The sequence below is a fragment of the Podarcis tiliguerta genome, assembly GCF_965153285.1.
Source record: "Podarcis tiliguerta genome assembly, chromosome: 4".
Classification (NCBI taxonomy): Eukaryota; Metazoa; Chordata; class Lepidosauria; order Squamata; family Lacertidae; genus Podarcis; species Podarcis tiliguerta.
The window spans coordinates 525,055-553,003 of NC_139537.1; the positions used below are offsets into that span (position 1 = coordinate 525,055).

At 49.0% G+C, this 27,949-nt stretch overlaps 3 protein-coding genes across 4 annotated transcripts in view; 2 read left to right on the forward strand and 1 right to left on the reverse strand.

The window, feature by feature from the left end:
• The window catches only part of HPX (hemopexin), a 512,404-nt gene that overhangs the window by 243,015 nt on the left and 241,440 nt on the right, over nucleotides 1-27,949 (forward strand). The window lies entirely within an intron of this gene.
• LOC310675545 (uncharacterized protein) overlaps nucleotides 1-27,949 on the forward strand; it is a 288,356-nt gene that overhangs the window by 59,786 nt on the left and 200,621 nt on the right. The gene's annotated exons all lie outside the window — the stretch shown is intronic.
• The window catches only part of LOC310675548 (uncharacterized protein), a 48,929-nt gene continuing 23,585 nt past the window's right edge, over nucleotides 2,606-27,949 (reverse strand). The window contains exons 1-5 of one of the 2 annotated variants that reach the window (XM_083436379.1): nucleotides 17,844-18,407; nucleotides 10,382-10,463; nucleotides 10,007-10,089; nucleotides 6,022-6,148; nucleotides 2,606-4,227 (exon numbers count right to left, since the gene is read on the reverse strand). In XM_083436379.1, the coding sequence (XP_083292505.1) occupies nucleotides 2,642-4,227; nucleotides 6,022-6,148; nucleotides 10,007-10,089; nucleotides 10,382-10,463; nucleotides 17,844-18,245 (2,280 nt within the window). In that variant the 5' untranslated portion in view covers nucleotides 18,246-18,407 and the 3' untranslated portion in view covers nucleotides 2,606-2,641. Of the gene's footprint in view, nucleotides 4,228-6,021; nucleotides 6,149-10,006; nucleotides 10,090-10,381; nucleotides 10,464-17,843; nucleotides 18,408-27,949 lie in introns of those variants that run through there. The other variant, XM_083436380.1, reaches the window with a different exon arrangement.

Sequence of the window (27,949 nt, forward strand, 5' to 3'; positions counted from 1 at the left end):
GGAGTTAAACTGCTGTGCCTCGGCTCTAAAGGGGAGGGATTGCCTGGGACGTAAGCCAGGAAGTGATGTTAGCAGTCTGGAATGCTCTGAGTGTTCTGTGAGAAATCGAAAGTCTTTTCAGTGTGGAGCTGCCGAGCTCAGACAGTGAGCAGCTAAAAATGCAGCTTCAGTCCGGAGGAGAGTGAGACGGTTCTTTTTACGTGTTTTGTAACCATAAAAGAAGCTACAGAAAGAATCTGCCTTTCTCATTAATCAAGCCTTACCACATGCTGTTGCGCGTTCTGCTGGAGTGATTCACTGCTGAAGGAGTGAAGCTGAGCTTCGTACAGCCGAAGCGTGCCGGACGACTGAGACGCCATAAATCAATCTGGAGAGATTTATGGGCAGCACTCGGACTTTCTAATTAGTTTCCTTTACAGTATGTACTCAGGTATAAAGCCTCAGGGCGCTGGAGCCCGGGGCCCAGTCTTTGGGAAAGGATTCCACTGGGTCACTTATTGCTCAGCAATGAATATCACTTTCTTTTTCTCCACTGCTGCGTCTGTCAATTCTGGTACACAATTTGAGCGGGTCACTGGTACCTTAAAAATCCTTGCAAGAAGGGGAATTATTTTACTTAGTAAGGCGTGGGGAGGGGTGCTGAGAGTGAGTTGTAGATTGTTGGGTAATGGGGAGTGTCTTTTTATGTCACCTGGACTGATGTTGGGTGGGGATCTCTGTGGAGGTGTGAGGCTGGGGGGGGGGATATTGATTGTGTTAGCTGTATTGATGGCTTGGGGGGAGAGGAAAAGGAGGAGGGGGTCACCAGTCCATCGGGTTGAGGTGACTTCTGGTTGCTTCATTCTGCCTTCTGCCACATTGACCTCCCCTCCCCGTTACGTGTCGTCGGCAAATGTGATGAGCATCCCCTCAGTTCCTTCATCCAAGTCATTCATAAAGACGTTGAACAACAACGGGCCCAGGACAGAACCCTGCAGCACCCCTCTTGTCACTTTTCCCCAGGATGATGAGGGACCATGGAGGAGGACTTTTTGGGATCGGTCAGTCAAATCCACCTAACAGTTTCCTCATTCAGCCCACATTTTAGAAGCTTAATTGCAAAAATATTATGGGGGACTTCGTCAAAAGCCTTCCTGAAATCAAGATGCACCATTTCCACAGCTATTCCCTGGGCAACAAAGTTTGCAACTCAATCCAAAAAAAGGGGAGGAGAGATTTCTCTGGCTTGACTTTATTTTTGGGAAAGCCATGCTTTCATCTTGTATGTTTATGTTGTGAAATCTTCAATTGGAGGGCACATAAATATTAAAAATGATAAAAAATAAGGATATTGACAGGCTGAAACATGTGCAAAGGAAGGTGATTTATGTATTTATTCAATTTGTCTACCACCCGACCCGGGACGCGGGTGGCGCTGTGGGTTAAAGCCTCAGCGCCTAGGGCTTGCTGATCAAAAGGTCGGCGGTTCGAATCCCTGCGGCGGGGTGCGCTCCCGTTGTTCGGTCCCAGCGCCTGCCAACCTAGCAGTTCGAAAGCACTCCCGGGTGCAAGTAGATAAATAGGGACCGCTTACTAGCGGGAAGGTAAACGGCGTTTCCGTGTGCGGCTCTGGCTCGCCAGAGCAGCGTTGTCACACTGGCCACGTGACCCGGAAGTGTCTTCGGACAGCGCTGCCCCCGGCCTCTTTGAGTGAGATGGGCGCACAACCCTAGAGTCTGTCAAGACTGGCCCGTACGGGCAGGGGTACCTTTACCTTTACCTTTTACCACCCGACCCAGGGATGCCAACTTGAATAAAATATTGGAGGAAGGGGCCAGGTAAGGCCTGCCTTGCACAATCAATCACATGATGCATAAAGGGCATTGGAATGGCAATGCCTATCAACTGGGGGGGGGTGGCCCCCTCAAATATACTATTGGGGGGCAAAAACCTCTTGGTCTCTAGTTGTTGACTCCTGTTCCCACCTGTCTCAGGACGGTTACAACATAAAAACACAACATAAAAACACAAAATACACATCAGTAACTCTACTCCCCACCACATTTTAAAAGGGCCTTAGATGTCAATCAGCCAAAGGCCTGGTTAAAAAGGGGCATATTAGCCTGGCTCCTAAAGCTATAGAATGAAGGGTTTCTCCCCTGTATGAATTCTCTTTCTTTTCCTTTTCTTTTTTTAAATAATATTTATTAGTTCCCCAACAAATTCAACACTATAAAAAACCATTAAAAAAAACATACAATACAATACAATACAAAATAAAAAGAAACAAACAAAGCAAAGCAAAACAAAACAAAAACCATTTAAAACACAATCCAATTTCAACATCTTAACTTTCTTTCCCTTATTTCCTCGACCTCCTCACGCCTCCCTTTTTGTATTCCACTTCTGTTAATTCTTTCAGCAATTCCTTTCCATCTTTCTCTGTTTTCTATCCTATAATTGTCTTAACACATTCTAACTAAACTCTTCTTGACCCAAGTCCAAATCCTAAAAGTCAGCAAATTCCTGTGTGAGAAAGTCTGTCAAGCTTTCCTTCTCCAATTCAGGTAGGGCTCTAATCCTCACATTCGTCTGTTTTTCTTTAAGTTCAATCATAGCAAGTGAGATTGCAGCTGCTACTGAAGCTCTTTCCACATTCCCCTCACTGATAGGGTTTCTCCCCTGTATGAGTTCTTTGATGGGAAGTGAGATGGGAGCTCTGACTGAAGCTCTTTCCACATTCCCCACACTGATAGGGTTTCTCTCCTGTATGAATTCTCTGATGCGAAGTGAGATGGCCTCTCTGACTGAAGGTATTTCCACATGCCATGCACTGATAGGGTTTCTCCCCTGTATGAATTCTCTGATGGGAAGTGAGAGAGGAGCTCTGATTGAAGCTCTTTCCACATTCCATGCACTGATAGGGTTTATCCCCTGTATGAAGTTTCTGATGCTTAGTGACAGCAGAGCTGTGACTGAAGCTCTTTCCACATTCCCCACACTGATAGGGTTTTTCCCCTGTATGACTTCTCTGATGGGAAGTGAGAGAAAAGCTCTGACTGAAGCTCTTTCCACATTCCATGCACTGATAGGGTTTCTCCCCTGTATGAAGTTTCTGATGCTTAGTGACAGCAGAGCTATGACTGAAGCTCCTTCCACATTCCCCACACTGATAGGGTTTCTCCCCTGTATGAATTATCTGATGCTTAGTGAGACTGGAGCTTGTAATGAATGTCTTTCCACATTCCCCACACTGATAGGGTTTCTCCCCTGTATGAATTTTCTGATGCTTAGTGAGATCAGAGCTCTCCCTGAAGCTCTTTCCACATTCCCCACACTGATAGGGTTTCTCCCCTGTATGAATTCTTTGATGAGAAGTGAGATCTGAGCTCTTTCTGAAGCTGTTTCCACATTCCCCACACTGATAGGGTTTCTCCCCTGTATGAATTCTTTGATGGGAAGTGAGAGAGGAGCTCATACTGAAGGTCTTTCCACATTCCCCACACTGATAGGGTTTTTCCCCTGTATGAATTCTCTGATGGGAAGTGAGACTGGAGCTCTGACTGAAGCTCTTCCCACATTCCATGCACTGATAGGGTTTTTCCCCTGTATGAATTCTTTGATGGGAAGTGAGTGAGGAGTTCTTATTGAAGCTCTTTCCACATTCCACGCACTGGTAGGGTTTCTCCCCTGTATGAATTCTTTGATGAGAAGTGAGAGAGGAGCTCTGACTGAAGCTCTTTCCACATTCCCCACACTGATAGGGTTTTTCCCCTGTATGAATTCTCTGATGGGAAGTGAGACTGGAGCAATGACTGAAGCTCTTCCCACATTCCATGCACTGATAGGGTTTCTCCCCTGTATGAATTCTTTGATGAGAAGTGAGATTGCAGCTCATACTGAAGCTCTTTCCACATTCCCCACACTCATAGGGCTTCTCTCCTGTATGAATTCTCTGATGGGAAGTGAGAGAGGATCTATCAGTGAAGCTCTTTCCACATTCCACGCACTGATAGGGTTTCTCCCCTGTATGAATTCTTTGATGAGAAGTGAGATGGGAGCTCTCCCTGAAGCTCTTTCCACATTCCATGCACTGATAGGGTTTCTTTCCTATGAGAATTCTTTGTTGGGAAGTGGAATGGGAGCTCTGACTGCAGCTCTCTCCATACTCCAAATTTTTGCATGGCTTCTCCTCTCTGGGAATTTTGTCTTGTTCAGCCTTGTTCTCGATCTGCAATTCATCACAATCTGCAATGGAGACAAAAAGGGATTAGAGACTCAGGAACAAATGAAGAAGAACTAAAGGGAGTTGCGTGTGTGTTCATTACCTTTCTTTTTTGTCATTAACCATCATATTTATTATTAGATTCTGATGGGTTGTTGAATGTTGCTTTCTTTGATATACTGTAGTGGTAAAATTGTGAAAGCCTTTTAGGAAAAAGTGCATTTCAGATGTTTGATGGCTCATAACACCACTTCTTTTGGAGTACAGTGGATGCTCAGGTTGCAAACATGATCCGTGTGGGAGACATGTTCGCAATCCGCAGCGTTCACAACCTTCAGTGTTGCATCTGCGCATGCATGGATCGTAATTTGGTGGTTCTGCGCATGTGCAAGCACTGAAGCCTGGAAGTAACCCTTTCCGGTACTTTCAGGTTCGGCTCAGTGCGCAACCCGAAAACACGCAACCTAAAGCGACTGTAACCCGAGGTATGACTGTAATACCATAATATTATATAGCAATGGAAAGACAATTTAATCAAGAATGTAGTGCAACAAAGTTTGTTCAATTATCTGTATTCTATCAAAGGTTATAGACATATGACCAGGAAAGGGAAGCACAACTTGCTTAGGTTGACTTTTGTCAGGGTATTATGGGAATGCTATCAATTTGGTTGGGTTTTTTTGGTTCTTTCATTTGGTGAGTTTGTAAAACTTAATAAAATTAAAAAATGGTACAAAGAGTTGACTAGTTACCCAGAAAGAGATGTAAAATCGTACTATTAAGTGAACAAGGCTACAGGTATGAAGGAATTAGAAGAAAGATTGGGGGAAACTTAACCAAAGCTGGTCTATATTTTTGAAGAGGTATAAGAGACTCAGTCACTCCAAAATCAGACTGGTAAAGGCAGGAAAAGGTGCACAACAGCAATTGTAGAATGGAGAGACTGTGCCTGCATGACAGAAGAAAATCATTACATTCTTCATTAAATTATCTTTCCATTGATATATAGTTTTATGCTGTTACTCCCCAAAAAGTGGTGTTATGAGGTATCAAAGCTCTGAAATACACTTTCTCCAAAAGGTTTCCACAATTTTGGCCACTAGTGTAAGTTGTTCATTTTAAAGTTAATGTACTTTTTATATGGGGACAGGTTTTTATGATTAATGTTTCTGGTTTATATAAGTGTTGGAAGCCGCCCAGAGCAGCTGGGACAACCCAGCCAGATGGGCAGAGTAAAAATAAAAATTACTACTACTACTACTACTATTATTATTATTATTACCACTGCTACTACTACCTGAGATTCAATAAGCCTGGCTCTTCTCTGGGACGGATTTTGTTTGGCCCAGTCATGGCACCCCCTCCATCTCCAATGTCAGTCATCTCTCTGGTCAACCCAAGACTGACAGCAGCAAAAACAAAAACAGAAAACTTGACAGAAGCTACTTATCTTTCCGCACAACTCTGAAGCTAAATAAAAAAAAGGCCTTCCAGTAGCACCTTAGAGACCAACTGAGTTTGTTATTAGTATGAGCTTTCGTGTGCATGCACACTTCTTCAGATACCAACACTGAAGCTGACATTTAAGATGCCTGGGCAGTTCAGACAAGCCCAACCGTGGTATAAAAAGGCAGAACTGGAGGAAGATGGTTCACAGAAAAAACTGGAATTTGCTGTTCAAGGTTTATTGTGGGGGTGTTAGGTTCCCATGCGTGATAGGGGGCGCTGTTGAGCTTTGTGGAAATGTATGAGGCTTGTCACGTAGAGGTATTTTTTGAATTTCCAGGCAGATAGGACGATCCCACAGGGACCCTTACCAAGAGAGGCCATGATCCCACGATTCTCCTCCATGACGTCCTTATGCAGAGCTCTCTGGTCAGGATCCAGCAATGCCCACTCCTCGTCCGTGAAACAAACAGCGACATCTTCAAAGCACACTGGACCCTAAAAGAAAAAGGAAATGTCCTCTTCTGAGACAGCAGAAATATGATCTGCTACACAATGCTCTGTTCTTTCCTTCCTCTTAATTGCTGTGTTGTTTTGATAGGATTGCTTTCAATAGGATTGACACTTTGACACGCATTCTGGAAACGTATGTCTAGATGCTTGGTTCTGGCCTTAAACTGCCCAGATTCTGCCAACTTCAGACAGGGTTGATTGTCTTCCCAAACAGTGATGGGCAGGCAAAAATCCCCATAGATATCTTGCACCAGGCATCTATAGAACTCCAGTTCCCTGCACAATTCCGACAGTGCTATGAACTCAGCCTCAGCAGAGGACAGCGCAACGAGACTTTGCTTCCGGGACTTCCACCCAACTAGAGATTCCCCAAGGTTTATTACCATCCCAGATACGGACTTCCTGTCATCCAGATTCACCCCGTCGCTATCTGCCCAGCAAGTAAGTGCCGTCCCACCTGCAGCTGACAGCTTGAGACTGAAGTCCTTGGTATCCTGCAGGTAACGCAGCACCCGCTTGATACCATGCCAGGCATTTACACTGGGCTTTGATGCTTCCCTACTGAGCAGATTGGTAGCAAAAGCAATGTCCGGCCTGCTCCATTGGGACAGATACAACAGACTACCCAGAGCAGACTGGAATAATAAATAATAATAATAAATTTTATTTATATCCCGCCCTCGCCAGCCGAAGCCGGGCTCCGGGCGGCTAACAACAATAAAACAGTACAAACAACACTCTAAAATCATTCATTATAAAATTAATTAATTCAAGCCACTGGCAACCATTGGGCCAGAGCTCTGCGAAGATTGCCGATGGAAGGAGTCAGGCTGTGCCCTGGCCAAAGGCCTGGTGGAACAGCTCTGTCTTGCAGGCCCTGCGGAAAGATGTCAAGTCCCGCAGGGCCCTGGTCTCTTGTGACAGAGTGTTCCACCAGATCGGAGCCACGGCCGAAAAAGCCCTGGCTCTAGTTGAGGCCAGCCTAACCTCTCTGAGGCCTGGGACCTTCAAGATGTTTTTATTTGAAGACTGTAAGTTTCTCTGTGGGGCATAGCAGGAGAGACGGTCCCGTAGGTACGAGGGTCCTAGGCCATATAGGGCTTTAAACGTTAAAAGCAGCACCTTAAACCTGATCCTGTACCCCACCGGGAGCCAGTGCAGCTGGTATAGCACCGGGTGAATGTGATCTTGCAGCGAAGACCCTGTAAGGAGTCTCGCTGCAGCATTCTCCACCCGCTGGAGTTTCTGGGTCAGTCTCAAGGGCAGCCCCACGTAGAGCGAGTTACAATAATCCAGTCTGGAGGTGACCGTCGCGTGGATCACAGTGGCTAGGTCAGGGCGAGAGAGGTAAGGAGCCAACTGCTTAGCTTGGCGGAGATGGAAAAATGCCGCCTTTGTTGTAGCTGCAATCTGCGCCTCCATGGAAAGGGAGGTGTCGAAGATTACATCCAAACTCTTAACGGATGGAAGAGCTCAGCGTTCTCGCACTCAATGCGTTCTCCTAGCCGACTTGTCTCCATGGGTACCCTAACCCCTGCACAATCAGACATTCTGAACTTCTCAAGCAACTGCTCCATCTTGCCTTTGTGACTGAGCAAGAAGCTTCCATCTTCAGTCCTGTCTATCTGAACACCTAAGTAGATCCTTACTATTCCCAGGTTTTTGAGCTGAAACCATTTTCCAAGCTCTTTAGCAAACTTCTGCACCTGTTTGTTTGCCCCTGAGATGTGAATGATGTCATCAACAAAGATCAACACCATTTCCTGTGACTCTCCTGACCCTTTAAGGTACAGGCAGCTGTCAGCAAGACTCTTCTTGAAACCTAGCTTCTCTAAGGCTTTAAGCCATAAATGGACTTGTGAAGCCTCCATACAGTATTCGGCTCATTGCCCTCAAACGCTGGAGGAGGAAGCATGTACAGATCCTCCTGGAGCTCTGAGTTCAAATAGGCCACATCCACATCAAAGTGATTCACCTGAAAAACTCTTTGTGCAGCAATGGCTAAGAGCATGTGCAGAGTTTCACTTCTGGAAGTAGGAGCATATACCTCAGTTTAGTGCAGCCCCTTTTGCTGCGTGAACCCTCTGGCTACTAGCCTAGCCTTGTACTGTGGTTCCCCTGTTGCTGTGGGTTTAAGACGGTAAACCCAGCGGCTGCTCACGGCCTGTTTGCCCACTGGCAACGTTGTGAGGGAGAACACACCTAGAGACTCCATTGAGCTCATCTCCTTCTGCATTGCCGCATGCCATTTCCTGGCTTCTTCCTGAGGCAGTTTCTGAACATCCTCAAAACTCTCGGGTTCACACTGTGCCATGCCAACCCACACACTTGTGACTGCAAACCTGTCAGGAGGTTTACCTTTTGTTGTGCGAGCTGAACATCTCAACCCAGTTTCAGGTACCCCCTCGGACCAACTAGGACCAGCTAGAACGTCCTTGGCCTCAGAGAGCTCCCCCTCTGACTTACTGCGCCGTTTAGACTTCTCAGCTGAACCTGTGGGTGAGGAAGGAGCACTTCTCTGTTCAAGCTTCACAGCTTTAGGAGAAGTTCTTCCCTCTACCTGCTCTGGGTCAGGACTCTGTGCCTCAGCAGCAGGTTCAACCTCTACCTCTTCCTCATCAGCAGAGTCTTGCAGACTCCCTGAAAGAACATCAGGGTTCCCATGTACGCATGTCCATCCATTCTACTCACAGAACTCAGCACTGCTGCTGAGCAGAATCCTGGACTGATTGCCTGTTGGATAGGCAAATCTCCACCCCTTGGTCCCTGGCTCATACCCACAGAAAATCATCTTTGGGGACCTAAGGCCACCCTTTCTGAGCTTGGCCTTTGGCACAGGCCTCGCAGCCTGAGTTCAGCTGGGTTAAAGTGGTTCTGTTATGTCTTCTGTCAAGGTCATGCTGACTATAAGAAGAGGCCAGAAGGAGCCTGGGTTTCACTTTCTCTCTCTCTCTCTCTCTCTCTCTCTCTCTCTCTCTCTCTCTCCCTCTCCCTCTCCCTCTCTCTCTTCCTTCTGGTGTTCTGTACATAGTATGCTGAGTGTTGAGGTTTAAACTTATTATAAGTTGTGGGAAATTTGCTGCAACTGGATTTCTTATGGACAGGGCCAATCCTGAATGTTTTGGATTTGGGACCATTATGCTCATTTGTCTTCAGTAGCAGTAAAGCTCTGCTGGGTGAAATACAATTGCCTCTGGTCTATTTTGGGGGATCCTGCAACTTCTTTACGTTTTCACTCTGGTAACTATACATTGGAGTTCTGCCTGGATCAATACTGAGTAGAATTCCATGACAGGGTCTTCCTCCATGAAATCAGCTGCCAAAAGAGAAGGCCCCTAGCTCCCCACAGCTTTCCAAGTCCCCTCCTCTCTGGGGCTTCTGGCAAGTGATCCAACAGTGCGCCAGTGTGCAGCCTGCCTTTGCTCCTCCATTGTCAGACGTCTCCTGGCTCTGAGAGACAAGCAGGGAGGGTGGCTTCTGGCAGAAGGAGAGGGAGCCCCCAGTGGCTCCTCCTTCTCCTGACTCTCCTCTGCCTCTCGACCTCCCTCCTCCCACTCGCCTCCTCCCTCTTCTGCCTCTGATTCTGGACTGCATTCTGCTTCAGAGTCTCCCAGCTCACTAAGCCCTGTTATCCCTTCAGCTTCTGACACCTCCTCTTCCCAGGCTTCTCCCTCTTCTCCGTCTGACCGCTCATCCTTCCTCCACTTCCACTCCTTGGGCTCTGAGACGTCTTCCCTTCCTGGTTCCTCGGCTGCTTCCTCCCACCATTCCTCTGTGCCCAACCAGTCCATGACGTTGCTCCATCCCTCGGCCTCTGTCCCCACAAGGCAGCTTTCCCCTGACCTGATCTGGTTCCCCAGCCGCTGCTTCCCTTCTGCTCCCTTGAAAAGCTGGATCAGGAGGTCTTGCCGGCATCATTCTGTCTCCTGAAAGAGAAAACAGGTAAGCAGGATGCCAGAAGTGCCCATGTCTCTCACAGGTGAAACAGGGCATCTCTAACTACAGATGGGCCTTTCAGAAAGCTTTACCTGCTGAGTGCATTTGGATATTTGTGCCCATTTCATATGTTAGTCATGCAGAAATACATCTCTCCTGCTCTGGACCCTTCCTCCCAACTCCCCCCCCCCAAAAAAAAAAAACTTGATGAAAAGACCCCAGAGATTATATGGGAAACCAACAGAATGAGACCAAATGGAGAAAAACCGCCTTACTCCTTACCCAGTGGCCTCTCTCTGGTGTCCAACGGAGGCCTCTCTGCCTCACAGGAATCCAGGTCCATTTCCTCAAAACGATCCTTTTCCTGAAAGAGCAACAAGGATTCAAAACAGAAAATGAATGACAAGAAATAGCAGAAAGATAATGGAAAAGTAAAAAACTTTAAGGGTGTGAGATCTCATTCCATGGATGCCTTCCCAGAAAAAGGATGGGCCAACAGTAGAGCATTATGGGATGTTCTCCATCCTCTTTCGAGCCCCTAATAATAGTAATTATAATAATTTTTATTTGTACCCCACCCTCCCTGGCCGGAGCCAATCTTTTGGCGACTAACATCATAAATCTAACACAGTATACAAAGAACATAAGAACAGGCAATCGATTATAGAATCATAGAGTTGGAAGAGACCACAAGGGCCATCGAGTCCAACCCCCTGCCAAGCAGGAAACACCATCAGAGCACTCCTGACATATGGTTGTCAAGCCTCTGCTTAAAGACCTCCAAAGAAGGAGACTCCACCACACTCCTTGGCAGCAAATTCCACTGTCGAACAGCTCTTACTGTCAGGAAGTTCTTCCTAATGTTTAGGTGGAATCTTCTTTCTTGTAGTTTGGATCCATTGCTCCGTGTCCGCTTCTCTGGAGCAGCAGAAAACAACCTTTCTCCCTCCTCTATGTGACATCCTTTTATACATTTGAACATGGCTATCATATCACCCCTTAACCTCCTCTTCTCCAGGCTAAACATGCCCAGCTCCCTTAGCCGTTCCTCATAAGGCATCGTTTCCAGGCCTTTGACCATTTTGGTTGCCCTCCTCTGGACACGTTCCAGTTTGTCAATGTCCTTCTTGAACTGTGGTGCCCAGAACTGGACACAGTACTCCAGGTGAGGTCTGACCAGAGCAGAATACAGTGGCACTATAACTTCCCTTGATCTAGATGCTATCCTCCTCTTGATGCAGCCCAGAATTGCATTGGCTTTTTTAGCTGCCGCGTCACACTGTTGGCTCATGTCAAGTTTGTGGTCAACCAAGACTCCTAGATCCTTTTCACATGTACTGCTCTCAAGCCAGGTGTCACCCATCTTGTATTTGTGCCTCTCATTTTTTTTGCCCAAGTGCAATACTTTACATTTCTCCCTGTTAAAATTCATCTTGTTTGTTTTGGCCCAGTTCTCTAATCTGTCAAGGTCGTTTTGAAGTGTGATCCTGTCCTCTGGGGTGTTAGCCACCCCTCCCAGTTTGGTGTCATCTGCAAATTTGATCAGGATGCCCTTGAGTCCATCATCCAAGTCGTTGATAAAGATGTTGAATAAGACCGGGCCCAAGACAGAACCCTGTGGCACCCCACTAGTCACTCTTCTCCAGGATGAAGAGGAACCATTGATGAGCACCCTTTGGGTCCGGTCAGTCAGCCAGTTACAAATCCACTGAGTGGTAGCATAGTCAAGACCGCATTTTACCAGCTTCTTTACAAGAATATCATGGGGCACCTTGTCAAATGCCTTGCTGAAATCAAGGTAGGCTACATCCACTGCGTTCCCTTCATCTACCAGGCTTGTAATTCTGTCAAAAAATGAGATCAGGTTCGTCTGACATGACTTATTTTTCAGAAATCCATGCTGACTATTGGTGATCACAGCATTCCGTTCTAGGTGCTCACAGATTGTTTGCTTGATGATCTGCTCCAGAATCTTCCCTGGTATTGATGTCAGACTGACTGGGCGATAATTATTTGGGTCCTCTCTTTTCCCCTTTTTGAAAATAGGGACAACATTTGCCCTCCTCCAGTCTGCTGGGACTTCGCCTGTTCTCCAGGAATTCTCAAAGATGATTGCCAGTGGTTCTGAGATCACATCTGCCAGTTCTTTTAATACTCTTGGATGCAGTTCATCTGGCCCTGGAGACTTGAATACATCTAAACTAGCCAAGTATTCTTGTACTATCTCCTTAGTTATTCTGGGCTGTGTTTTCTCTGCTGAATCATTTCCTCCAAATTCTTCAGGTCGGGCATTGTTTTCTTTATCGGAGAAGACTGAGGCAAAGAAGGCATTGAGGAGTTTAGCCCTTTCTGTGTCCCCTGTTTGCATTTCACCATCTTCTCCTCTGAGTGACCCCACTGTTTCTTTGTTCTTCCTTTTGCTACGAACATACCCATAAAAGCCTTTTTTGTTGTTTTTAACCTCTCTAGCAAGCCTGAGTTCATTCTGTGCTTTAGCTTTTCTGACTTTGTGTCTACACGTGCTGGCTATTTGTTTGAATTCCTCTTTGGTGGTTTCCCCCCTTTTCCATTTTTTTTACACATCCTTTTTTAATCTTAACTCAGTTAAAAGTTCTTTAGATAGCCACCCTGGCTTCTTTAGGCACCTTCCATGTTTCCGTCTCATTGGTATTGCCTGAAGTTGTGCTTTTACTATCTCCCTCTTAACAAACTCCCAGCCATCATGAACTCCCTTTCCTTTTAGTATTACTGTCCATGGGATCTCACCCAGCACTTCCCTAAGTTTTATGAAGTTGGCTTTCTTAAAGTCAAGAAATTGAGTCCTAGTATGCTTGGCTGCTCCTTTCCGTTGTATAGTAAACTTCAGAAGAGCATGATCACTTGCGCCTAATGATCCTTCCACTTCTACCCCATTAACCAGGTCATCGACATTGGTTAGGACCAGATCTAAAATGGCTGTTCCTCTTGTTGCTTCTCCCACTTTCTGGACAATGAAGTTGTCTGCAAGGCCAGTGAGGAATCTGTTTGACCTTATGCTCTTGGCTGAGTTTGACGTCCAACAAATATCCGGGTAATTGAAGTCCCCCATTACTACTATCTCCCTTCCTTTTGCATGCTTGGCCATCTGTTCCAGGAAGGCATCATCTATGTCCTCCGTTTGGCTTGGGGATCTATAGTAAACTCCCACAATGAGGTCACTGTTATTCTTCTCTCCCTTAATTTTGACCCAAATGCTCTCACTTTGGCTTTGAGGTTCTAAATCTTGGATCTCTTCACAGGTATACACATCCCTGACATATAACGCCACTCCTCCTCCTTTCTTGTCTGGTCTGTTTCTCTGAAATAGATTGTATCCCTCCATTTTTACATTCCAATTGTGGGACTTATCCCACCAGGTTTCAGTGATGCCTATTATGTCATATTTAGTTTGCTGTACCAAGAGCTCAAGCTCATCTTGTTTATTTCCCATGCTTTGTGCATTAGTGTACAGACATTGAAGTCCATTAGTCATTCCCCCGTGTCTCTTATTTAAGGATTTTTTCCTCCCACCACTAGGTCTGCTTGCTGTTTGCTCCATTTGGTCTATGACATTTGGATGATCATCTTCATCAATTGATAGACTCCTACCTTCCGGAGCACTGTCTCCCTCCCCCACATTAGTCAGTTTAAAGCCCTCCTGATGAGGTTTCTGAGTTTTTTGGCAAAAACATTCCTCCCAACCGTTGTGAGGTGCAGCCCATCGCTTGCCAGAAGTCCATCTTCAAGAAACTGCAGTCCGTGATCTAAGAATCCAAACCGTTCCTGTTTACACCATTTGCGGAGCCAGTTGTTTACTTCCACTATTTTCCCCTCTCTCCCTGGGCCACGTCGTTCAACTGGGAGGACAGATGAGATGACAATCTGTGCATTTAATTGCTTCAATTTCCTGCCCAGAGCCTCGTAGTCTCTTTTGATCTTCTGGAGGCTATTGCTTGCAGTGTCATTGGTTCCCACATGAACCAAGAGGAAGGGGTATTTGTCAGTGGGTTTTATGATTCCTTGCAGTCGTTCAGTTACATCTTGGATCTTAGCCCCGGGGAGACAGCACACTTCCCGAGACATCTTGTCAGGCCCACAGATCACTGCTTCTGTTCCCCTCAGTAGGGAATCCCCTATCACCACTACACGCCTCCTCTTAGGTTTGGTCGGGGTTCTTCCGTGAGCGGTCCGTTCCAAGGTCGCCTGCACATTCCCTGAGGACTGACGTTGCCGCTCGTCTTCATATACCTGATCAACTGTAATGAGGGAGAGATCTTCAAATGGAGTCTGCTCTTCGTCTTCCATGCTAGGGGAGAGGACCTGAAAGCGATTGTGTATTTCTAAACAATCAGAGCGAACCCTGGGCCTCCTACTTCTTTGAGTCACGTTTCTCCACATATCGGGCTCCTGCGTTGGTGAACTAGCCTCCTTCCCAGGGGAGTCCCCTGTCTCCTCCTTGGTGGAGACGGTGTGCTCTGCTGCTTCCAAGAAGAGCTCCAGCTCTCTAATTCTTTGGAGTGTAGCTACACGTTCCTCCAGTTGCTGGACTTTGTCTTTTAGGAGGGCAATCAACATGCAATTGCTGCAGTATTAATTAAAATACTTCTTAAAATTAGTTCAAAACCAATTAAAATCTGGACAGACAGCAGTCCACTGGTATAATAATAATAATAATAATAATAATAATAATAATAATTTATTATTTATACCCCACCCATCTGGCTGGGTTTCCCCAGACACCCTGGGCGGCTTCCAAAAGAATATTAAAATACTGTGATACATCAAACATTAAAAACTTCCCTAAACAGGGCTGCCTTCAGATGTCTTCTAAAAGTCTGGTAGCTGTTGTTCTCTTTGACATCTGGTGGGAGGGCGTTCCACAGGGAGGGCGCCACTACCGAGAAGGCCCTCTGCCTGGTTGCCTGTAACTTGGCTTCTCGCAGTGAGGGAACCGCCAGAAGGCCCTCGGAGCTGGACCTCAGTGTCCGGGCTGAACGATGGGGGTGGAGACGCTCCTTCAGGTATACTGGACCGAGGCCGTTTAGGGCTTTAAAGGTCAGCACCAACACTTTGAATTCTGCTTGGAAACGGACTGGGAGCCAATGTAGGTCTTTCAAGACCGGTGTTATGTGGTCTCGGCGGCCGCTCCCAGTCACCAGTCTGGCTGCTGCATTCTGGATTAGTTGTAGTTTCCGGGTCACCTTCAAAGGTAGCCCCACGTAGAGCGCATTGCAGTAGTCCAAGCGGGAGATAACCAGAGCATGCCCCACTCTGGTGAGACAGTCCGCGGGCAGGTAGAGTCTCAGCCTGCGTACCAGATGGAGCTGGTACACAGCTGCCCTGGACACGGATTTAACCTGTGCCTCCATGGACAGCTGTGAGTCCAAAATGACTCCCAGGCTGCGCACCTGGTCCTTCAGGGGCACAGTTACCCTGTTCAGGACCAGGGAGTCCTCCACACCTGCCCGCCTCCTGTCCCCCCCAAAACAGTACTTCTGTCTTCTCAGGATTCAATCTCAATCTGTTAGCCACCATCCATCCACCAACCGCCTCCAGACACTCACACAGGACCGTCACCACCTTCACTGGTTCTGATTTGAAAGAGAGTTAGAGCTGGGTAGAGCTGGGTATCATCCGCATACTGATGAACACCCAGCCCAAACCCCCTGATGATCTCTCCCAGTGGCTTCATATATATGTTAAAAAGCATGGGGGAGAGGACAGAACCCTGATGCACCCCACAAGTGAGAGCCCAGGGGTCTGAACACTCATCCCTCACCACCACTTTCTGAACACGGCCCAGGAGGAAGGAGCGGAACCACCGTATGACAGTGCCCCCAGCTCCCAGCCCCTCTAGACGGTCCAGAAGGATGTTATGGTTGATGGTATCAAAGGTCGCTGAGAGATCCAGCAGAACCAGGAAACAGCTCTCACCTTTGTCCCTAGCCCGCCGGAGATCATCAACCAGTGCGACCAAGGCAGTTTCAGTCCCGTGATGAGGCCTGAATCCCGACTGGAAGGGATCCAAATGGTCTGCTTCTTCCAGGCGTGCCTGGAGTTGTTCAGCAACCACTCACTCAATTACCTTGCCCAAGAATGGAAGATTTGAGACTGGGCGATAGTTGGCCATCATGGCCGCATCTAAAGATGGTTTTTAAAGATGCGGTTTAATAACTGCATCTTTCAGCGGGTCTGGGAAGCTCCCTCACGGAGGGAAGCATTCACCACCCCGCAGAGCCCATCGCCCAGCCCTTCCCGGCTCGCTTTTGTAAGCCAGGATGGGCAAGGATCAAGGAGACAGGTGGTTGGTTTCATTCGCCCAAGCAGCCTGTAAACATCCTCGGAGGTAACAGACTGGAATTGATCCCACACAACTTGACTAGACAAGACTAAAGCACTCTCCCGCCCCGGCCCTGCTCCCACGGTGGAGTCTACTTCTTCCCAAATCTGAGTGACTTTATCTGCAAAAAACTTTGCAAAGTCATTGCAGGAGATCATGTGGCCCGTACTGGGCCCCGATGTAGCAGGTGGTTCCGCTAAATTGCGGACCACCTGAAAAAGTCTCCTGCTGCTGTTTTCTGCAGATGCAATAGAGGCGGTGAAGAAAGTCTTCTTCGCCTTCGCTACCACCACTTGGTAGGCTCGACATTGAGCTCTAACCTGTGTCCGGTCAGCTTCAGAATGGGTCCTCCGCCACCGGCGCTCTAGCCGTCTCAACGATTGTTTCATTGCCCTCAGATCCGTGGAAAACCACGGGGCTGTCCGGGCTCCATGCAATCGGAGAGGGCGCTTCGGAGCCAAACAGTCAATAGCCCTGGTTAACTCCACATTCCAGCGGGCAACCAGGAAATCAGCTGAAAGGCCATCAACATGGGATAAAGCATCCCCTACCACTCTCTGGAAACCATTTGGATCCATTAAGTGGCGGACCAACTGCATCGGTCCCACCTCCCTGCAGAGGGGAAGGGTCGCGGAGAAGTCCAGTTGCACCAGGAAGTGATCTGACCATGGCACTTCTTCCGTTTCGCTTTTACTTAGTGTCAGATCACCAACATCCATAGAGGTAAACACCAGGTCCAAGGCATGTCCGCGGCTACAGGTTGGGCCAAACTTATTCAGGGACAGCCCCATGGAGGCCACGCTTTCCACGAAGTCCCGAGCGGCCCCTTGTAAGGTCGTGTCGGCATGGATGTTAAAATCCCCCAGGAAAACCAAGCTAGGTGTCTCCAGGAGAACATCCGCCACGACCTGAAGCAGCTCGGGCAGGGAATCCTTGGTGCAGCGGGGAGGTCGGCACACCAAAAGGAATCCTGTACTGCCCCTATTGCCCAACTTCCAGAACATGCACTCAGAGAACTGGGTCTTCCCAATAGGACGCCTGGTGCAAACTAATGACTTCCTAAAAATCACTGCAACCCCCCCTCCCCGCCCACATTACCTGGGTTGCTGTGCATAAGAGAAACCTGGTGGACAAGCAGCGGCAAGGACAGGCCCATCTGCTTCATCCAACCAAGTCTCTGTTACACACGCCAGGTCAAGTCCTCCATCCATGATCAAGTCAAGTGAAATTGAGAGTGGTTCATATTCGCTAGGGCCAACTACTGTTACCACTGGTCCTATAAAGGAGGTGTGAGCAGGCTAGGAAGAGCGTTCCACCAGGACGGAGCCACATCCGAAAAGGCCCTGGCTCTGGTCAAGATAGTATCCAGAGGAAAGTCTCTCTCACCTGCTTTCTCTCCTCTGCCTGACTCAGGAGGAAACCTTCGGCCAGGGCCACCGCCTGGGAACTGGTCTCTGCTCCACAGTCCCTCACCCAGCTCTCCGTCTCCGGGGGAAGGACAGCCAGGAACTGCTCCAAGATCACCAGGTCCAGCATCTCAGCTTTCGTGTGCCTTTCTGGCTTCAGCCACTGACGGTCAAGGTGGTAGAGTCGGCTGCAAACCTCTCGAGGTCCTTTGGCCTTCTGGCAGCAGAACTGCCTCAACTGCTGGATCTGCACCTCTGAGCGGAGGGTGTCCTCCTCACCCAGGATCTTCAGCACAGAGTTTTCCCAGAATCCCCCACTGCTCCCAGTTTGGATGGCATGGCCTCTTCCTGCTTCAGGGCCAGCTGGGTCTTGCTCATCCATCTGTGCTCTCAGGAAGTCTCTAAGAGGTGAGAAGGAACCCTTTGGTCTTCTGCCAAGACCTGTCCGTCTTAATGAGAAGCTCTAGCAAATCCTACAAAGCAAAAACATTGTTCTGTTACAGAATTTGTAGGCCAGGAGAAGAAACAGGATCCCTGAACAAGCATGGATGAGTCTTGCCAGGAACCAGGGCTAGACTGGACCATGAAATATCTTTTTGAAAAGACAGAGGAGAAGAAGAAGAAGAAGAAGAAGACTTCTCTAGCTCTCCTAGAGAGAAGATTGCAATGCAGAATGTGGAGGCAACGGAAGGGATTTCTGGGAGATGAATCAGCCTGGTTGCTCCTCCCTTCCAGTCAATGCATGAAGTCAGAACTGACTGACAAGGGAGTCATTTGTATCTTGTGGAAAATGGATGCCTGGCTCTAGTGGGGGTCCTCACCTGGGGGTCCTCAGGAGTTGCTCCCCCCCCCACTCCCCTGCTTCTGTCTCCTTTTCTTGCACTTGGTCTCTCTGCCGCTCTCCAGACAGACTCCTGGGGTGGGGTCTCTTTTTCTTTGCTCTGAGGGCCACGTATGTATCTGGACAACCCCCTGAGGGCCAAGTGGGTTGTGCCTTTGAAATTTAGGTGGGTAATGTAGTCTTATTATTCAGTTAGATAGCTTAACACACACACAGCCATTGATGCCGAGGTCCCTGGAGGCTCAGGGAGTAGCAGCGCCCATTTCCGGCTGCTTTTCCAGCAACAATCCCTTTGGGCCAGAGAGGATGTGGTCCTGGGATGCCCTGCTCTGGGTGCGAGGGGATTGCTGCACTGGTCTCCGTGGGGAGCTGCCCTGGGAGACACTGGGAAACTGGTCCCCAATGCAGCAGCCAGACTCTGGGCTGGGATCCCTCTCTTTATTCCTGGCCTTTGTCTCCCACCTTTTTTTTGGGGGGGGGGTGTCTAGTCCACCTCCTCCTCCAGCTTTGGAAAACCATTTGCAGATGTTTCCTCTGTTCTGCAATGACGCTGAGCGACGTCACACTGAGTTAAAGTCCCAGGGACTCCTTTGTTTGAAGAAGGAGATTTCGGGGAAGACATTTTTTTCTGAAGGGGGGGGGGCGAAAGGCCAAATGAGTTTGGGATCCTCTGATCTGCAGGAAGGAGAGCGTGACAGACCTGGCCCCTCCCTGGCAGGACCCTCTCCTCCCTGACTTGGGGTCCCCCCCCCTGCAGGAGCAGATCAGGCCCCCCAGGCCCCCTCCCCTGCTGCAGCCCTGGGACCCCCACCAGATCCCAGAGAGAGAGGAGACTCACCAGATCCCAGAGAGAGAGGAGACGCACCAGATCCCAGAGAGAGAGGAGACTCACCAGATCCCAGAGAGACAGAGGAGACTCACCAGATCCCAGAGAGAGAGGAGACTCACCAGATCCCAGAGAGAGAGGAGACGCACCAGATCCCGGAGAGAGAGGAGACTCATCAGATCCCAGAGAGAGAGGAGACTCACCAGATCCCAGAGAGAGAGGAGACTCACCAGATCCCAGAGAGAGATGAGACTCACCAGATCCCGAGAGAGAGAGGAGACCCACCAGATCCCGGAGAGAGAGGAGACTCACCAGATCCCGGGAGAGACACCGAAGCAGGAAAGGACTGGGGAGGGAGGGGCCTTGGCAATGGAGGACCTGCCCCCCCTTCCTGTCCTCTCTAGGAAGGCAGCTCGGTTCCCTTTAACCCTTGCCAAGCCGAGTCCCCCAGCTCAGCCCTCTCTTGCTTGGCAAAAGCTCAGATCTTTATTTTTCTGTGGATTTAGGGGGGGGGCAGCTGCCCCCCTGGCTACCTCAATGGCCAGATCTCCTTTTGGGGGTGAGGCTATCGGTGGGGCTCTGAGCATCTCCTTCCCTTGGCCAGAAACCGGAGGAACAGTTTGCAGGGAAAAGGGCTTTGCAGGCAGGAAGGAAACTCAGCCTAGAAGTCAGAAATGGAGGGAATGGGGGGGGTCTTGATCTCCAGGGGGGCAATTTCCAGAGTCCATATAAGGCCTGGCACACCATTTTCCTGCAAGTGAGGGGAGCACCCTGTTGCAACAGTCCAATAAAGGCCAAGTTCTCCTTGTTGGTGTCTTTGTTTTTGTCCAAGGGAGCCCTCGGATTTCCCCCTTAACACCCCCAGGGCTGGACTGGAGGGGTGACTGCAGGCCCCCCCCTTTCCTTGCCCGCAGGTGTCACCCCCCCTCACTTTCTGGGCAGACCCGATCCTATGCTTGGCTGCCCCTCCAGGGCTGTCCTTAGCATATGCGCTACCGGGGTGCAAAGACCTGCCCATTGCCCCCCAATTTAGTTAATTTCAGTGCACGGCACCCTTGAGAATTGTTAACGGAGAAATCGGAGGCTCCCGTGGACAAAAAACAAGGACACCGGCCAGGAATAGCAGAGCAAATTGGTCTTGACTGAAGCCTGTCGCGACAGGACTCCCACCTGCCACCAGGTGGAACAGGAGGGAAGCCCAAAGAGAGCCCAAAGTTTTATTAGCTGCTAATCCCCAGGTTACACCCCCCCCAAACTACATCACTCATACATCTGGTGGCCGTAATCTGAGCACCCTGGACCCTGCCCCATGGTTCCCCTTGCCCTCCACCAAACACCCATCGAGGGTCACAAAAGAGATTTTACATGTCCCTGTTTCCCAGCCAAGTTCATCCCACCCTTTTGTCTTCCTCTGGGTTTGTTATTTCTGGAATGGCTACCTGTCTGGCACTCAGGTATCGGGATGCCAGGGATTATCGCTCAGGCAGAGTATATATCTCTAAAGGACTTGGGTATATATGTGTTTTGTTTTTCTAGCTTGATCAAAATTATTGATTACTTCTTAACAGGTAGATGGCTAAGAGCTCAGTGGCAGCCCCTAGCCCCCACCCCTTGCACCCCCCAGGTAAAGACGGTCCTGGCCCTCTCCAGGGTCCGTCCAGCTCTGGGCTGCTGCTGCTACTCACTTGCAATCATAATTCAAGCTTGCTGCGTGTCCTCTGTTTTTTTCTTTTCAAGGGAGGGTAAGAAAACCAGACAAATTGCATTTATTCCCTTTGAATGGCTCAGAGCCAGGCAGGCAGGCAGGCAGGGGAGAGGGCAAAGCGAGAAATCAGCGCAGCTCCCCCTTCCCTCGAAGGCTCGGGGTACGCTAGGAATTGCGGGCGCGGGCGGGCGGGCGGCAGGACGAATGTCACCCCCCTCCGGATGGCACCCGGGGTGGTCCAACCCCACCGCCCCCACCTTGTTCCCCCTCTGTTCCCCTGGCCTGGGCTTCCCTCCCTTGGGGTTGGATAAACGTTTAGTTGGGGCTGGGGATTCGTTTAATTGGAGTATAAATGTAAGTTTTTCTGTGTTGTTGTTATTGTTAAAATTAGCTTCCACTGACTCTTTGGGTTCTTGTATAGTTTGTATTTGGTTCTCAAGGGGAGAGGGCCAGGGCTGCCGGGGAGGGGGCTCCAGCCAACAAAACGGCTGGGACAGAACCCCCCAGGCCATTCCAGCAGTGGAATATGATTATATTGAAACCGCCTTTTGCACAAAGGAGTAACATGACATGGAGCTGAATCCTGTTGAAATATAAAATAAATGAATAAATAATGCTTCAGTATCTGGGAAAAGATCACATGCGGAAGGCTTCAGTTTGGGCTCAAGTATTTGATGTATGTATTTGGGGATTTTACATTCCCATTAATGCAGCAAATTCTGCCCACACCTTTTGCTATCATCCAACCCCAGGTCATCACACTACCTGGGTGCTTCAAGGCAGGTGTAATGCAAGTGGGATGTAAATCTTCTCCGATTCTTCTTCTCACATATTTTTCTTTTCTTCTATTATGTTCTTCAAACTCACGAAATGAAAGAAGACAAAAAAACCAACCAACTTGTTAGGAATCACATAACAAGTCAACCTAAGCAAGTTGTGCTTCCTTTTTTTAGTTATTTGGCTATAAATTTTGATAGAATACAGGTAATTGCATTCTTGATTCTATTATCTTTCCATTGATACATAATTGTATGATATTACTCCCCAAGAAGTAGTGTTCTTGTCAGGAGCGCATGCCGGAGCCAGGCCCTGGGACCGCTAGGGCTTTGCAGGACTAGGGCTTTCCTAAGTTTGTTCTGAAGAGGCAAGGCGCGGCTGCACAGGTGAGGCCGATTGCTCACTCACAGCACCTGGTGGCCAGAGCCGGAAAGGGATAGAAGGTCAGCATTTCCCTTTGGCTCTTTGCCACAGCAAAACATTTCCTTCCTTGGCTTCTTGACTCCTTGCTTCCTGATCCTCGGACCCTTGGCTTCTGGACTCCTGGCTTCCGGATTCCCATTCCTGCTCCCACCGCACCGTCTTGCCCCCGGGTCCTGATGTCCTCCACCAGGACTTTGGCCGCCCATAAACCGTAAAAGTTTGCTGTGGCCAACCTATGTCCCGGCCAGGGTGTAAGATGGACGGAGCCCAGCCTATAGATCTCACCACGGTGCTGCAGAACCTTGACACCCAGGGAGCTATGTTCTAGGGGGAGGTTCAAGCACTTTGAGCGGCCCCAGCCTGACGTGCTCCCCTGTCCCATAACCAGAGAGGTTCATGGGGGAGCCTGGTGTTGGAATTTGTCCAGCTCTGGCCCATCTGGACTGGCTCGTCTTATCTTTAGCCCAGCAGAGCGTAGTCCGCAGACGAAAGGATAAAGCAGGATGTGCTACATGGTCATCTTTATTTCTCAACTATACCGAGAACACACAAACATACATCTTGCCTCTGTGAGAGCAGAGAAGAAACTTACTCTCGACACGAAGAAACCGAGAGAACGCTGAAAAACAGGAAACCAGTGTATGTCACATCCAGTCTCCCATTCCCGTGGGAACCCAACAGTAACTTGGACTGTGGAATGTCAACAATGTCTTGTGACATGCAGTTGCTGCTCAGTGAGGGAAATAGAAACCAAGACATGGGGCCCTTTGAGGCTTTGTCAGCCAGTGGTGGCTGATGTTCCCCACCTGTGAGACAGACTTCCCCACCCCACGGAGCCGCGTGTGCTTTATGGTCAGCCTCTTCGTGGGCCCGGCACTTTCTTGGGTGTCTCGGTACCTTGAGGCCAGCGACCAGACTTCATTGCCACCCTGGAGGGCACGTTCGGGGAGCTGAATCGCGCCCTGGAGGCTGAGATGGCCCTGCAGAAGCTCCGGCAGGGGGCTCGCCCAGTTCCCAAGTCCGCCACAGAGCTCCGTTGGTGGGCTGTGGACACCCTCTGTGCAGCTGCCTGACGGTTCCGCTTCCATCAGGGACTTCATCCCTGCCTTAAGGATGAACTGGCGTGGGTGACCCCCCCCCCTTTATCAAGTTGCGTATTAACATTGACATGAGCCTGTCCGAGAGAGATTCCGAGCTCTGATCGAGGGAGTCCCCGGGGTCCAGCGCTGCAGTGGGGATGGAAGTGGAGCCCATGCAAGTAGGTGAGGCCCGCTGCTCTCTCTAGCCAAGAGAAGAGTCTGATGCAGGCCCTGGGACTGGTCTTGTATTGCGGGGGGGGGGGGGGCATTTCGCAGCCGAGTGTCCGGCGAAGAGGTTGGGAAACGCCAAGCCCCAGCTGTGCTAAGAGGGGCTCAGCTGAGGCTCTATCCCTGTGCACCCCATTTCCTTCTCCCTATCCATATTCTCTTTCCCCAGGGGGCATGCTGGCCCTGGAGGCAATGATTGACTCTGGCGTCTTCATGGACATCAGTTCCACTGAGAAGTATCAAGTAGCATCAGTGGTGAAAGCCTCGCCCATTTCAGTGGTGGGTCTGGAGGGGACCCCCTCGCAACAGGACCCATTACCCGTGAGCCCTGTCCACTGGCCAGGTTAGTGGCACCCCTGCACCAGGAACTGTTAACGTTTCAACTAGTCCAGACGCCACATTTCCCTGTGGTCCTTGGAAGCCTCTGCTTGGTCCGGCATGACCCCGCCATTTCCTGGGTGCAGCGGATGTTGTGTTTCTCATCGTCTTTCTGCCACGACGTCTGTGCCCAACCCCCGTGTTGCTGCCGCACCTGGGAAGCCTCACCAGCCGGCCCTCAGTTCTTCCACCAGCCGGCCCTCAGTTCTTCCCAAACGGGGCGGGGTTACCGGATGTCGGCCTAATCCTGGAGCCCTACCAGGATTTGGTGGATGTGTCTGAGAAAAAGGGGGCTGAGGCTTTGCCACCCCATCGGACTTACGGTTGTCCTATTGACCTGCAGCCAGGAGCAGAGATTCCTTGTCGGCCCCTGAACTTGGGGCCCTCCGAGAGTACTTGGGTGACAACCTGGCCAGGCGGTTCATTCGCCCCTCTACTTCCCCTGCTGGCCCCCCACCTGCATGTTTTCTGGCTGCCTGTGCGTCCCTAGAATGCTTCCCTGGACGCAGCAGCACCGGAGCACAGAGAGGAGGAGGAGGAGGCAGCTGTCGGTTGCGCTCCTAGCCGCCGGAAGCTGAGCTGGGTGGGCTGGAGCCTGCGCACAGTGTGACTAGGAAGGAATTAGCAGGAAGGACGTGATCCTTTCTGCTCTGCTTGCCAGGAGGGCAGGGGATTTCCCCTTACTTTTAAGGAGGAAAAAAGTGTGTCTTGTTGAGCGAAAAATACAGTAATTTTCCCTTTCAAACAGATACGTGACCCTCTAAGAGAACTCAAAACCCACATAAGGAAAATGTTTAATAATTTGTTGACTGTGTCCAAATTAACAAAAGTTTGGTCCCTTCATTTCTACCACAGCCAAACTAAGTGAAGGAAATTAGACTGAGCAGAAAATAACAGTAGTAATTATATGTAAAGGTGATAATATTTAAATGAATAAAATGCTGAACTCTAAGTGTTTTTTTAATCGTTTACAGCTTCCCTTATGATATTCTCCCCTCTTTGGCTTTTTACCCCTTCAGGTGTCAACAGGGTTGTGTTATTGCCTCAACTCTATTCATTATTTTCATTGTCATGATCCTACACGCTGTCGAAGGGAAACTCACCACCGGAGTAGAAATCATATCTCGAACAGTTGGAAAGAAAGCTCTTCAATCTGAGCAGGCTGAAAGTAAAGAGTAAGGTTACCGTAACTTCCGTCATAGAGCTTCAGTATGCTGATGACAACGTAGTACCTACGGGACCACCTCTCCTGGTATGCCCCACAGAGAAACTTACAGTCTTCAAATAAAAACATCTTGAAGGTCCCAGGCCACAGAGAAGTTAGGCTGGCCTCAACTAGAGCCAGGGCTTTTTCGGCCGTGGCTCCGATCTGGTGGAACACTCTGTCACAAGAGACCAGGGCCCTGCGGGACTAGACAGTACTGTTCCACCAGGCCTTTGGCCAGGGCACAGCCTGACTCCCTCCATCGTTAATCTTCGCAGAGCTCTGGCCCAATGGTTGCCAGTGGCTTGAATTAATTAATTTTATAATGAATGATTTTAGAATGTTGTTTGTGCTGTTTTATTGTTGTTAGCCGCCCTGAGCCCGGCTTCGGCTGGGGAGGGCGGGATATAAATAAAATTTATTATTATTATTATTATTATTATTATTAGTGTGCGCACGCTCAGAGGATGACCTCCAAACCATCCTAAATATCTTCACAGAAGCTTACGAGAAGCTTGGCCTATCACTCAACATCCAAAAAAACAAAGTGCTGCACTAAGTACAAAATAACCCCTCTGCAGTGCCACAAATCCAACTCAGTGGTGTAACAGTGGAAAATGTCCATCACTTCTACCTAGGCAGCTGTCCTTCCACAAGGGCCAACATTGATGCTGAAATCCAGCATCGCCTGAGCTCTGGTTGTGTGGCTTTCTCCCAATTGAAGTGCAGAGTGTTTGAGGACCGGGAGATTTGCAGGGAAACCAAAATGTTTGTGTACAAAGCTACTGTACTACCAACCTTACTGTACACTTGTGAAACATGGACCACTTAGAACCGCCATCTCCAACTCCTCGAAAGATTCCATCAATGGTGTCTCTGAAAAATGTTATACATCACTTGGGAAGACAGGCGAAGTAACATCAGTGTGGTGTCGTGGTTAAGAGCGGTAGACTCGTAATCTGGTGAACCGGCTTCGCATCACCACCTAGCTACATGGGGTGGTGCTTTAGGTCATTCAGTGCAAGCCAAGGGTGCGTGTTGAGGAGTGTTGCTGTGGTATGTTGAAGGCCACGGGACCAGGAGGCTGACACCTGAGATCACAAAAAGGCCAAACCAAACAAACTGCACTTTCCAGTCACTATTAGAACTTCATACTAAGTGTAAAACATTGACCACTAGTGACCACTACTTCTCCCAAAGTACTAGAATGCCACAAGTAATTTAGTAACAAAACACAACATGTGTTATTTTTATGTGATATCCTTTATCCAACTGTGTGCACTGCTGCACTTGCAAATGGCCTTAAGAGGCGTGACATGCAAGTCCCTTTCCGATTACAAAAACCCACACATCTGGGAGGGGAATAGCAGGGTATTATTTAGTGCATATCTCTATAACATACAGGACCAAAGGGGGTGGGAAATATGTCTAGGTGTGAACTGTAGTTAAACGTGGAGAAAATATTTGCGGTTCCTATGGAACCTTAGCAAATTTATCTCCAAAGGGGGGAGCTGTTACAGAAATGACGGGGGGGGACGGGACACATCTTTAAATTGTTAAATGTTACAAATATTATGCCTGAATGTATCCTTTTGCCTTGACAGCTCAGGGAAGATATCTCACTTTAGAAATCATATCAAATCAACTCCTTTGCCAGTTTCCTCCATTCCACTGCTATTTTGCCCTTGGAAAAGGGACTCCAGGAAGTGCCCAGAGGTGACAATTGCTGAGCTGATTATTGGAAAGCCTAAGGGACGTGGGTGGCGCTGTGGGTTAAACTACAGAGCCTAGGACTTGCCGATCAGAAGGTCAGCAGTTCAAATCCCCGTGACAGGGTGAGCTCCCGTTGTTCGGTCCCTGCTCCTGCCAACCTAGCAGTTCAAAAGTGCGTCAAAGTGCAAGTAGATAAATAGGTACCGCTCCGGCGGGAAGGTAAACGGCGTTTCCGTGCGCTGCTCTGGTTCGCCAGAAGCGGCTTAGTCCTGCTGGCCACATGACCTGGAAACTGTACGTCGGCTCCCAAGGCCAATCAAGCGAGATGAGTGCCGCAACCCCAGAGTCAGGCACGACTGGACCTAATGGTCGGGGGTCCCTTTACCTTTAATCCCATCACCAGACTTGCCTAGGGGTCCAGACATGCAAAGGAAGTTCTGTTGTACTTTTGTGTGGTGGGTACTTGAGACTTAGAATCATAGAATCATAGAATCATAGAGTTGGAAGAGACCACAAGGGTCATCGAGTCCAACCCCCTGCCAAGCAGGAAACACCATCAGAGCACTCCTGACATATGGTTGTCAAGCCTCTGCTTAAAGACCTCCAAAGAAGGAGACTCCACCACACTCCTTGGCAGCAAATTCCACTGTCGAACAGCTCTTACTGTCAGGAAGTTCTTCCTAATGTTTAGGTGGAATCTTCTTTCTTGTAGTTTGTATCCATTGCTCCGTGTCCGCTTCTCTGGAGCAGCAGAAAACAACCTTTCTCCCTCCTCTATGTGACATCCTTTTATATATTTGAACATGGCTATCCTATCACCCCTTAACCTCCTCTTCTCCAGGCTGAACATGCCCAGCTCCCTTAGCCGTTCCTCATAAGGCATCGTTTCCAGGCCTTTGACCATTTTGGTTG